General features: G+C 40.1%; 4 protein-coding genes across 6 annotated transcripts; 2 read left to right on the forward strand and 2 right to left on the reverse strand.

The window, feature by feature from the left end:
• LOC104732147 (pentatricopeptide repeat-containing protein At4g14850-like) lies at positions 67-4,513 on the reverse strand. Of its 2 annotated transcripts, XM_010451679.2 has the most exons (3): positions 4,143-4,513; positions 746-2,027; positions 67-571 (listed from the first exon to the last, which is right to left on the reverse strand). In XM_010451679.2, the coding sequence occupies exons 1-3, from the start codon at positions 4,447-4,449 to the stop codon at positions 106-108; spliced, it is 2,055 nt and encodes a 684-aa protein (XP_010449981.1). In that variant the 5' UTR covers positions 4,450-4,513; the 3' UTR covers positions 67-105. The 2 variants fall into 2 exon arrangements, with proteins under 2 accessions (XP_010449981.1, XP_010449980.1); XM_010451678.2 differs by lacking the exon at positions 4,143-4,513 and having other exon boundaries at positions 746-2,398.
• On the forward strand, positions 2,544-6,906 carry LOC104732146. Of its 2 annotated transcripts, XM_010451677.1 has the most exons (5): positions 2,544-2,604; positions 2,750-2,821; positions 3,029-3,492; positions 3,574-4,122; positions 6,238-6,906. In XM_010451677.1, exons 2-5 carry the CDS (start codon positions 2,784-2,786, stop codon positions 6,840-6,842), a joined length of 1,656 nt encoding a protein of 551 aa, XP_010449979.1. In that variant the 5' UTR covers positions 2,544-2,604; positions 2,750-2,783; the 3' UTR covers positions 6,843-6,906. The 2 variants fall into 2 exon arrangements, with proteins under 2 accessions (XP_010449979.1, XP_010449978.1); XM_010451676.1 differs by lacking the exons at positions 2,544-2,604; positions 2,750-2,821; positions 3,029-3,492; positions 3,574-4,122 and adding exons at positions 4,659-4,719; positions 4,865-4,936; positions 5,144-5,607 and having other exon boundaries at positions 5,689-6,906.
• Positions 6,981-7,963, reverse strand: LOC104732148. Its single transcript, XM_010451680.2, has one exon. The coding sequence runs from the start codon at positions 7,528-7,530 to the stop codon at positions 7,075-7,077; it is 456 nt and encodes a 151-aa protein (XP_010449982.1). The 5' UTR covers positions 7,531-7,963; the 3' UTR covers positions 6,981-7,074.
• Positions 10,505-12,822, forward strand: LOC104732149 (pentatricopeptide repeat-containing protein At4g14820-like). The gene is given in 4 exon segments (XM_010451681.2): positions 10,505-11,067; positions 11,151-12,564; positions 12,567-12,719; positions 12,721-12,822. Coding segments are annotated over 4 exon segments (2,175 nt in total). The 5' UTR covers positions 10,505-10,507; the 3' UTR covers positions 12,769-12,822.

Raw genomic sequence — 12,929 nt, forward strand, 5'->3', positions numbered from 1 at the left:
AGTCTTGAAACTAGAAGATGATCATATTCGATTTTAATTTTTATTATCTTTATATTGTTACAAAGATATAAATAGATGTTTAACCTTTTATAAACTGATACTAATCTACCAATAATCTCTACAAGAACATAATCCATCCGTGAACCGATGAAACCGGTTATTGTCTCTTACAATGATCTCTCTCTTTACACTCCCAGAGACGAACTTGAAGAAGCTATGGCAATCTCCGCAGATTCTAAGGTTCTTGGTGATTCGAATGGGAATACCTTGTCGTAATGTCACTAAGCCAAATGCTAGAGCCAATTTCTCACTGTGGTATGCGACTTCCGCTGCTTGTTCTTCTTCCTCCAGATCATAAAGCGAGAGTTTTAAGTCGGGCTTGTATCCTGAAGCCTCCATTTCATTCCTTAGCTTGGTCAGCATTGTCTGAATCTCTTTATTCATTATGTGGGATCTCTCCTTGGCTTGGAATGCATGGATTTGGTTCTTCACTGTGATCCAACTGTACCCGGCTCCTTTCTTGATCCCTACGCCTTTCATTTCTTCTCTTACGGTGTTCGCTTCCGCCCACCTATTATTGATCAGTGATCATTTAGTTAGATTACAAGTAACCAAAGACAATGTAAAATATTGGTAATGCTCAGACAGGCTTCTTATTTATGTAGTCTATTTGAAATGCTTTAGACTATGATTCCAACCTAGGAAGATTAATGAAACATCCAAACTCTCAATAGAATTCACTTACCTCCCAGCTGCTGCAAACGTATTGGAAAGCAGAACGTGGTTGCCTGAATCTTTAGGATCAAGTTTGAAAAGGCTCTCAGCTGCTAGTATTCCCAGGTGTGGCTTACCATGCATCCGACAAGCATTCTGAAGAGCACCCCAGACTGAAATCGTCGGTTGAATTGGCATTTTCTTTATGAATTCATAAGCCCGTTCTACCATTCCCGCTCGCCCTAACATGTCCACGATGCATGAATAATGCTCAGCCCCTGGCTCAATGCCATAAGTACTCTTCATCGAATCAAATATCCACATACCATTTTCCACAGCCCCTGCTCTACTACAAGCGGAAAGCAAGGACACAAACGTCATATAATTTGGAGTCGGACCGCATCCACGTGGTGCCATTTCTTCAAATAACGCCAATGCCATATCAACCTGACCCTGATGAGCATATCCTCCAATCAGTGAGTTCAGAGTCACTAAGTTCTTCTCAGGCATCTCATCAAACGCATGTTCTGAATCTTCTATGCATCCGCATTTTCCATACATATCAACGAGGGCACTCCCAACAAAGAGAGTCCTTTCAACACACGCCTTCACAGCGTGACCATGTATAGATCTTCCCAACTCAAGACCTGCCATACCAGCACACGCACTCAGAGCACTTGAGATCATATAATCAGAGGTCTCAACAATATCCTTCCTTGAACGTAGATATAACAGAGACGCCTTCTCATCCTCATGATTCTGCACATAAGCAGCAACCAATGAGCACCAAGAAACAGCATTCTTTGCTCCCATTTCAGCAAAGACAATCTCACTGCAAAGAATCTGTTTACACTTCCCATAGAAATCAATCAACCCATTGTACACTGAAACATCTGAATCAAACCCAAATCGGAACACAAGCCCATGCAACTGCTTTCCTAGATCCAAATGTAACCCATCAGAACAAGCATTAAGGAAACCACAAAAAGTAATCGAATTTGGCTGCCCACCAATCCTTCTAAACTCTATAAAGGCTTCAATAGCTTCCCTAGGCTTTCCATCAATCACAGAGTTAGTTATGTAAGCATTCCAAGTTTCACAGTTCCTCTCAGGAATTTCGTCGAACAACTTCCGTGCATCATCTCTAAGCCTAGTCTTGCAATACATATCGAAAGCACTACACCCAACAAACACATCAAGTATCCTTCCACACTTCACAGCAAGCCCATGAATCTGTTTCCCAGTTACGGGTAAGCGCAAAGAACCCACAGCTTTAAAGGCACAAGGGAAAGTGAAATCATTTGGAACAACACCTTCTCGTCGCATTTCGAAGAATTCAAACAGAGCGGTGGAGAAGTGACCGTTATTAACGAGTCCAGAGACAAGCGAGGTCCAAGAGACGACGTTCCGAGCAGGCGTGAGACGGAGAACGATTCGAGCTGATTCGGGATGGTCGAGTTTTGAGTATAAGCTGATGAGGTAGTTCGCGAGAAACGGTGGAGGCGGTGAATCGAGGGTTTTGACGATTCTCGCGTGGGCGACGCGACCCAAACGCAAGGAACTCGTGGAGATTGCGTTCTTGAGAAGTAACCCAAGTGCGTCCGCGGAGAGGAGGCTCATCACTGACGCCGGCGATCGGAAAGGTCATAGCTTTCACACTTTTCAGACCGGTGAAGAAGAAGGAAACAACGAATGGCATAATGGTAATTTCATATATTCACTGGGCGAAGAAGTATCAATCAAAGGGTATAATAGTAATTTGCGCTCGCGTCTGATTGAAAGAGAGTAGTATATAAAACGAATGAATCGAACAGTTTTGTAATCTTCTCCTCTCTTGTTGTTGAGCTCTTTAAGATCGGCCTTACTCTGTTCTCGACTCGAGTCCCTAAAGTTCGTATCTTTATTTGTTGTTTTCTTCGATTCAACTTTTAATTTGTTAATTTGTGTAGTTAGGTTTTGTCTCCAAAGCTATTGTTACAAATTGTATAATTCACCTTTGTTTTGTGTATTTTTTTTGGTGCTTTCTCTATCGCAGGAATTAGGGTTTTTTTTTTTTTGGGTCTGCTTCGATGGATATGGAAGAAGAGATGTGTCAAACTCCTCATGGGTAATTCAAATTCAATTCACTCGTTATAATTTATCAATTTGTTTACACTTCTTTATATGGTTTCTGTCTGCATTGATTATATCTTTAGATTGAGACATATGATCAATGTCGTTTAATTTGGGAATAGATAAGCATATTAAGGGGGCTTTAACAATTAGTAAAGTCATGTTGTTTGATTCAGTTACATTTATGATGAACTTTGCACAGATTTGATGATGAATCAGTTCCAATGAGTAAGGAGACTGAACCAGTCCGGGTGGACAAAGAGGACTTTCAGGAAAACGGATTCCACAAGGAAGGTGATGGTGATCATGAGAAGTTAAATGGTAACAGAAGCTCCTTGACTCCCAGAGGAACTGATTTGAATCAACACCCGGCGATTCCGCCGGCTTCTAGTGGTCAAGGTTTGCCATATGCACCTGTGGATTTCCCTAGCCCTGGTGATGTTTGGAGTTGGAGAGTTGGGAAGAGAGTGTATAACACCGGGTTCCATAAGGATCGGTTTCTTATTCTCCCGGAGAGGCTTAGGGTAAAGAATGCACCCAAATTTTTCGCAGGCAAAAACACTCTTTCTCGTTATCTTGAAACGAGGTTTCCTGATACGGATGTTAATTCATTCTATGCATCTTTTACTTGGTCTATTCCGGCTTTGTCTCAGCCCACTAATAGAGGTATATATTAATGCTCTCTTCTTCTTTTGCATCAGCCATGAACACATGAATGATGTTCCCTTTTCTTTTCTATGTGTGCAGTTGATGATGCGTCTTTGTTTGAAGAGACATCCAAAGAAGGAGAGAAACAAGATGAGATTGCTGAGGATGGTGAAAAAGAAGGAACAACTTCACGTTACAGCCAGAGGAAGAGAAAACTGGTGAAGCAGGCACAGAGTTATGAACCTGTTGCAGGAAAAACTAAAGCAACACCCAGTAAAAAGAGAGTTACAACAACTTCTGCAGCCACCAAACAGAATTCAGCTCGGCAATCCTCCTCGAGACGCTCCACAAGACAGCAACAAGGCGATGTGGTTGACTTGGACGAAGATGCAAAGAAGAACGGTAAGAGAATGAAGAAACGCAGAGGTAACTCTGCAGAGGAAGAAGTAGAAAAATCGGTTCCTCATATCTATGTTTCTCCCATAAACGGTGTCCTTGCAGTCTCTCACGCTCCTGTGGATATAAACCCTGAAGAGTTTGACAGTTATCTCAACTCTCTAGATAACCTTCTTCAGCAACAGCCTTCAGAAGCGGGACAGGAGTCTTCATCATCTCTTCCCGTTAGTGAGAGCTCTCCAGTGAAACAACATGAATGGGCAGANCAACACCTTCTCGTCGCATTTCGAAGAATTCAAACAGAGCGGTGGAGAAGTGACCGTTATTAACGAGTCCAGAGACAAGCGAGGTCCAAGAGACGACGTTCCGAGCAGGCGTGAGACGGAGAACGATTCGAGCTGATTCGGGATGGTCGAGTTTTGAGTATAAGCTGATGAGGTAGTTCGCGAGAAACGGTGGAGGCGGTGAATCGAGGGTTTTGACGATTCTCGCGTGGGCGACGCGACCCAAACGCAAGGAACTCGTGGAGATTGCGTTCTTGAGAAGTAACCCAAGTGCGTCCGCGGAGAGGAGGCTCATCACTGACGCCGGCGATCGGAAAGGTCATAGCTTTCACACTTTTCAGACCGGTGAAGAAGAAGGAAACAACGAATGGCATAATGGTAATTTCATATATTCACTGGGCGAAGAAGTATCAATCAAAGGGTATAATAGTAATTTGCGCTCGCGTCTGATTGAAAGAGAGTAGTATATAAAACGAATGAATCGAACAGTTTTGTAATCTTCTCCTCTCTTGTTGTTGAGCTCTTTAAGATCGGCCTTACTCTGTTCTCGACTCGAGTCCCTAAAGTTCGTATCTTTATTTGTTGTTTTCTTCGATTCAACTTTTAATTTGTTAATTTGTGTAGTTAGGTTTTGTCTCCAAAGCTATTGTTACAAATTGTATAATTCACCTTTGTTTTGTGTATTTTTTTTGGTGCTTTCTCTATCGCAGGAATTAGGGTTTTTTTTTTTTTGGGTCTGCTTCGATGGATATGGAAGAAGAGATGTGTCAAACTCCTCATGGGTAATTCAAATTCAATTCACTCGTTATAATTTATCAATTTGTTTACACTTCTTTATATGGTTTCTGTCTGCATTGATTATATCTTTAGATTGAGACATATGATCAATGTCGTTTAATTTGGGAATAGATAAGCATATTAAGGGGGCTTTAACAATTAGTAAAGTCATGTTGTTTGATTCAGTTACATTTATGATGAACTTTGCACAGATTTGATGATGAATCAGTTCCAATGAGTAAGGAGACTGAACCAGTCCGGGTGGACAAAGAGGACTTTCAGGAAAACGGATTCCACAAGGAAGGTGATGGTGATCATGAGAAGTTAAATGGTAACAGAAGCTCCTTGACTCCCAGAGGAACTGATTTGAATCAACACCCGGCGATTCCGCCGGCTTCTAGTGGTCAAGGTTTGCCATATGCACCTGTGGATTTCCCTAGCCCTGGTGATGTTTGGAGTTGGAGAGTTGGGAAGAGAGTGTATAACACCGGGTTCCATAAGGATCGGTTTCTTATTCTCCCGGAGAGGCTTAGGGTAAAGAATGCACCCAAATTTTTCGCAGGCAAAAACACTCTTTCTCGTTATCTTGAAACGAGGTTTCCTGATACGGATGTTAATTCATTCTATGCATCTTTTACTTGGTCTATTCCGGCTTTGTCTCAGCCCACTAATAGAGGTATATATTAATGCTCTCTTCTTCTTTTGCATCAGCCATGAACACATGAATGATGTTCCCTTTTCTTTTCTATGTGTGCAGTTGATGATGCGTCTTTGTTTGAAGAGACATCCAAAGAAGGAGAGAAACAAGATGAGATTGCTGAGGATGGTGAAAAAGAAGGAACAACTTCACGTTACAGCCAGAGGAAGAGAAAACTGGTGAAGCAGGCACAGAGTTATGAACCTGTTGCAGGAAAAACTAAAGCAACACCCAGTAAAAAGAGAGTTACAACAACTTCTGCAGCCACCAAACAGAATTCAGCTCGGCAATCCTCCTCGAGACGCTCCACAAGACAGCAACAAGGCGATGTGGTTGACTTGGACGAAGATGCAAAGAAGAACGGTAAGAGAATGAAGAAACGCAGAGGTAACTCTGCAGAGGAAGAAGTAGAAAAATCGGTTCCTCATATCTATGTTTCTCCCATAAACGGTGTCCTTGCAGTCTCTCACGCTCCTGTGGATATAAACCCTGAAGAGTTTGACAGTTATCTCAACTCTCTAGATAACCTTCTTCAGCAACAGCCTTCAGAAGCGGGACAGGAGTCTTCATCATCTCTTCCCGTTAGTGAGAGCTCTCCAGTGAAACAACATGAATGGGCAGAAGCTCGAATGAAGCTTTCATCGCTTCTTGAAAAAGATTTATTTTCCTTGTTCATGTCTAATGAAGCTGTGGAGATAGCAAGCTTGGCCACTAAACTCAAGAAAGATCCAATCCTTTCAGCTGAAGAAATAGTAAGGTTGAAGCTTATCGAAGAGATTCCTACTTTCAGCGATGTTTTTCAGGAGAACAAAAGCGTGATACAAGATGCAAACAGGTTCTTCTCGGCTCTCGAGCTTAACAAAGGCAAAGTCGCATCACTCAAGTACGAATACAGCGACCTAAAGGAGAAGCTAGGAAATATCCAAACAGAAGTCGATACAAACACCGAGACAATCCGTGAAATCGACGAGCAAATCACGCAGCTTCAAGCTAAACGGACAGAGCTGACCCGATGCAACGGTAATAAGGAGAAAGAGAAGGTTGATCTAAGCTTTGGCCAGAAGATGGTTGCAAACTCAATACCTAAAGTGGTACAAGAAGTTCAAGCAGCTAACTTGAAGAAACCTGATTGGGAAATGAAGAAAGACAATGCTCTTAAACGTGAAGCAGAGATCCTTGATAAATTCTCTTCTCTCAAAGGATTCTATTTCTAAACCATTATAGGGTTATATACTTGTGAACTCTTGAAACGTGCAAAAAAATTTACTCTTTTGTCCATTTCCATAAACTCTCTGCAACTCTTTAAGTTAAACCATTACAAAGATCTTAACTTTGATGCAATTAGACTAAAAAGATCTTAACTTTGATGTCATTAGATTAAAAAGTCAAGATTTTTCTGATTTTCAGAAACAATCATATGATTACAAATCACATTTAGATTACTAACTAATGTACAAGCACTATCAAATCACTACCGTTGTCTTCTTCTTCTTCTTCTTCAATCTTAGGCACCGTGACAATCAATTCACCATCGCCGTCGCAGTCAACGGTGACGAGATCAGGCCTAGTTGATTCCGGTAGCCTGAAACGCCACACGTCAAGCTCAAGCTCATTAAGAGACAAACCAAGAGACGATGAACCATTGGTTCTCACTAGTATTTTGGTCACACCAGGATGAATCTCCACCATGTAAGCCCTCACGCCACCTCCTCCTCCGTTGGTTTCCGCGACGAACCTGAAACAGTCAGGATTCTCTTGAACGGCCACGTCAGCGTCTGACTTCAAGGGCAGCTCTAGAACACGGCTGAAGATATGTGGGAGACGTCGGAGCTTCTTTCCGGGTTCAAGAGGAGCGTGATGATGGATGAGAATGTTGTTTCTGGGTGAAGGGTGGATTCTCATATTTTTGGGGTTTGTGAAGAGTGATAAGAAGCGATTGGGTCAAAACTAATAGGAGGAGCAAAAAGATGATGAAGGAATCTTATAAAAGAAAAAAAGTGATCACCTTTTTTTGTTTTGTGGGAATCAAAAGTTTTTGCCAGAAAGCTACGGCTCTGTTTATAGTCTTTGTTAGCTCTCTATCACTCTTAAGATCTTTTGATTTTATTATGATCAAAGAGATTTTGGGATTAGGCAAATTAAGTGATGATGATTAAGAAAATGGATAAGCAAATTTGGTTGACTAAACAAAACAGAAGTTGCTATATTTGTAGAAGCCAAGAGATGGAATAAAGAATCTCTCCTCTTTATGACAAGAATTCAAGACAAAAAGAATGGCTCATTCTTCTTGCAGATTACGTGTGGGTTTATGTTTATTGTTTTTTTGGTCATCACTTTTTGTGTGATTTGGTCTTATCTTTTGTTTACAGTTTTTACAAGTTTATGAGTTATGACAACTTTTTTTTTTTTGTAAGACTTTTTTTTTTTCCAAGTATTTTCATATTATATAGAACAGAGGGGGTTACATATTACAGGGCAGTGGAAAAAACTCCACTAAAACACAACCAAACTGCTAAAAATTAAAACAGTAAACTGTAAGTTACATCAGTAGAAACAGCATAATCAACTACTAATTCAAACCGATGCAAAATATGAAGAACCAAGGAGATCTCATAACTCTCTCAATAAGGCCATACTTCCAATCTGAGACTGTAGTTGATCTTATAGCTTCCATCATATGCTTGAGTTATGAGAGGTTCTTACACATCAAGCTGCATCCTTCAGAGACTTAGTAACCGAGAAGCTCGATCTTTTGCTGACTACTTCAAGTACTAAGAAATTACGACCCAACTAACAAACTATTGGCCCAAAGTAAAGAAACAACTAGCCTTATTAAACATAGGTGACCCAGAGGACAGATAAGATCAAACGATGATAGCATGAGTAATTAAACACGTGCACCATACACTGCATTCAAGCCACGTGTAAGCATATCCTTCACTCAATGATGACTCTTTGGATTATTCGCTCAGGAAGAAGATTCCGACCGTCGAGAATTGACGTCGGAGAAATATCCGACCATCAGTAAACCAAAGTGAATTCACCCGAGAAAAACATTTATCCAATTCGTAGACATCTCGACTTTATCATGAATCAGTGAAGAAATCTTAATCTGAAATAAGATCTAGAGGAAAATTTTACCAATAAATCGCCAAGCAAAACCCAACGCCTTCAATTCCACCATATTTCTGTCTCTTCTTTAACTCGGCATCAAAGACCACTGCATCACATCTGATTTCTAAACAGATGAAGAGCTCCATCGCTAAAATTGAAAACCCGAAGTCAGGCGGACATGACCTACATAGATGCATAATCACTGCTTGCTCTTTTTCTCTAGACTTTTCTATTTTATCTTCATGCCAAATATCACCATAACCATCTTGCCCACATCAGAAACCCAAAGTTGGACACACCGAAATAACAAAAACTAAAACACGGCAACGGTATAGCCGTAACGTAAGCCGGCCAACTTCTGTTAAATGAACCAAAAGCTGCCGAACAGAGAGCCGGCCAATTTCTGTTGAAAGAACCAGAAACTGCCGGACGGAGAGCCAGCCAAACTCTGTTAAATGAACCAGAAGTTGCTGGAAGGATAGCCGACAATCTCCGCTACTGAAGCCGGAGATGCCATACCCGACTAAATCAGGAAGTATAACAATCAACGGCAACAAAGTTACCGTGATAGAAACTGGACAGCGCCGGAGAGAAACTAAAGCTAGACATCGTCGCGATAGCTGACGGACAGACGCCAGAAATATAAACCGGATGGCTAAAAAAGAAGAACAACCTACTCTCTCTCTCTAAAGGATTTGAGAGAGAGAAGAGAGAGAGGTTTTTTTTTTTTTTGTAAGACTTATGACAATCATTTTTGAGAAAAATAAATGAATAGAAAAAGAGAAAGTGCAAGGTTTGTGAGAAAATTTAGTAATAAACAACCACGAGGTGGTGAGCTACTGGTTCTAGTTTCGACTAGTGGTTTTCGTTTGATAGAAAAGTCACTATGTTGTCTAGACCATAGATCAATTTTATCCAAATGTAGAATTGCTCATCTTTATTCTTACTGTCAGAAACGTATATACTCTTATGTTTGAAAGAATAATTTCCGGACAAAAAATTAAAATTACACAATAAAATTGTTTTATATATTATTCAAATCAGTAACTAAAAACAGCTTTAAATTTTAAAAACATGAGACTGATATAAGGCGAACAACAAAGCTTTAGATAGCACACATGGTTACAGGAAATCAATCAATTGAAGCAGAATTTTTCAGAAACAAAGCTGCAGACATATTAGCAAAGACACATTTTCAGAACCAAATGACTTTTGTCTCTTATTAGTCATTACTACTCCCTCCGTTTCAAATAGGAGATTTTAGTTAAAACAAGTAAATTAAGAAATAATTATTTTTAAAAAGTTTAACTAATCATAAGCAATACTGCATAATATAAAATATAAAATTAAAGTTGCATAAAAAATTAGAAACATTCTATATTATGGAACAAAAATATTTTTTTAAATATCCTATATTATGAAACGGTGAGAGTATGTTCCAAGTTTTCTCGTAAATATCTTCCATGACGATTACGCTCACATCTAATCAATGCAAGCTGCTGTTTTTTTTTTTTAAATGTGTAGCTAAAAACAATATTAGAAATATACTTTAATATCTAATTAAAATAACTTAACTATAATAAATCCAAGAAACAATACAATGCAGAATATAATAAGTAAGAAAATAAAAATTTAATTACCGAAAAAAAACTTTTAAAATTCCTATAAAACAGTTTAAAAGGACAAAAAAAAAAAAAAAACTCTACACATCCTCATAAACCTGAGTATAAAATATAATTACCGAAAATATTGAAATGATTAAATCATGCACCGTCCGATACACTCAACCGCCGTCTCCGCCGCAGATACCATTCTGGAGAAACTCTCACACTGCAAAACACTCAACAACGTCAAGCAACTCCACGCCCATATCCTCCGTACAGGAAACGACCACAACCTCAACTCCATTCTCTTCAACCTTTGTATCTCTTCTTTCTCTATCAGTCTCAGCAACGCTCTCTCACTCTTCTCTTCCATTACCCCTCCTCCGGAGTCACTAGAGTTCAATCCTTTTCTCCGTGATCTCTCTCGATCCAATGAACCCAGAGCGACGATTCTATTCTACCAGAGGTTTAGACATGCTGGTGGTCGTCTTGATCAGTTTAGTTTCCCTCCGATTCTCAAAGCTGCTTCTAAAGTCTCGGCCTTGTTCGAAGGTATGGAGACTCACGGCGTTGCCTTCAAGATTGCGACTTTGTCTGACCCGTTTGTAGAGACTTGTCTTATGGATATGTATGCGTCTTGTGGTAGAATTAACTGCGCTCGTAACGTGTTCGACGAAATGTCTCATAGAGATGTTGTTACGTGGAATACTATGATTGACAGGTTAGGATCATAAACATAGTGCGATATAGTTTTAGTGTTTACTTATCTTTCTCAAAAGTTTTAAACTTCAAGCTTGTTTATAGGTATTGCCGATGCGGTCTTTTAGACGAAGCCTTTATTCTTTTTGAGGAGATGAAGTGTTCTAATGTGTTGCCAGATGAGATGATTCTTTGTAACATTGTGTCCGCATGTGGTCGTGCTGGAGATATGAGATATAACAGAGCCATTTACGATTTTTTGATAGAGAATGATGTTAGGATGGATACTCATTTGTTGACTGCTCTTGTTACTATGTATACTGGAGCAGGCTGTATGGATATGGCAAGGGAGTTTTATAAGAAGCTTTCAGTGAGAAATTTGTTTGTTTCGACAGCCATGGTTTCTGGGTATTCAAAAGCTGGGAGACTCGACGATGCCCGGGTTATATTTGACCAAACGGAAGAGAAAGACTTGGTGTGTTGGACCACAATGATCTCAGCTTATGCTGAAAGTGATCATCCTCAAGAAGGTTTAAGAGTTTTTGAGGAAATGCGTCACTCTGGGATAGAACCTGATGTAATTACCATGTTCAGTGTTATATCAGCTTGTGCGAGCCTTGGTACTCTGGATAACGCGAAATGGGTTCATTGTTACACGCATCTTAACGGGTTTAAGTCAGAGTTGTCAATAAATAATGCTCTCATTAACATGTATTCAAAATGTGGAAGTTTGGATGGTGCAAGAGACGTGTTTGGGAAGATGCCAACGAGGAATGTAGTGTCATGGAGCTCTATAATCAATGCCTATTCTATGCATGGAAAAGCCAATGATGCGCTTATCTCATTCGCCCGGATGAAACAGGAAAATGTCGAGCCCAATGCTGTTACTTTTGTAGGAGTTCTCTACGGTTGTAGCCACTCAGGACTAGTTGAAGAAGGTAAAAAGATCTTTGCATCAATGACTGATGAATACAATATTACTCCAAAACTTGAGCATTATGGATGTATGGTGGATCTCTTTGGTCGAGCTAATCGCTTACAAGAAGCTCTTGAGGTTATAGAATCAATGGCAATGGCGCCTAATGTAGTGATATGGGGATCATTGATGTCAGCTTGTACAGTCCATGGCGAACTTGAGTTAGGTGAATTTGCAGCCAAACACATCCTCGAGTTGGAGCCTGATCATGACGGGGCTCTTGTATTATTGTCCAATATATACGCTAGAGAACAGAGATGGGGCGATGTACGGAAAATAAGACGTGTTATGGAGGAAAAGAATGTGTTCAAGGAGAAAGGTCTTAGTCGGATTGATCTAAACGGGATAGCACACGAGTTTCTCATTGGTGACAAGAGGCATAAGCAATCAGATGAGATTTATGCAACGCTAGACGATGTTGTAAGTAAACTCAAGTTAGCCGGTTATGTTCCACACTCTGGTAGCGTTTTGGTGGATGTCGAAGAGGAAGAAAAGAAGGATTTGGTTCTATGGCATAGCGAAAAGCTCGCGCTCTGCTTTGGGTCTGTCTGATGAATAAGGAAGAAGAAAAAGAGAGAATCTCGTGTGGTGTAATTAGGATAGTAAAGAATCTGAGGGTCTGTGAGGATTGTCACACGTTCTTCAAGCTCGGCTCCAAAGTGTATGAACGAGAGATCATAGTGAGAGATCGAACTAGGTTTCCACCATTATAAAGACGGTCTATGTTCTTGCAGAGATTACTGGTGAGTAGTTTCTATTTTATAGTTATGTACATACTAACTAATCTAAGTTTCTTAAGTTCCATTCAAATTTATTTTAGACTAGCACAAAAGTTATGTTTACTAGTGGCGTTTCATATCATGAGACATGAGACTTTAACCTTTGTAAAAGTCAGAGCCTAAAGCCAA

This window comes from Camelina sativa, chromosome 12, assembly GCF_000633955.1.
Source record: "Camelina sativa cultivar DH55 chromosome 12, Cs, whole genome shotgun sequence".
Classification (NCBI taxonomy): domain Eukaryota; kingdom Viridiplantae; phylum Streptophyta; class Magnoliopsida; order Brassicales; family Brassicaceae; genus Camelina; species Camelina sativa.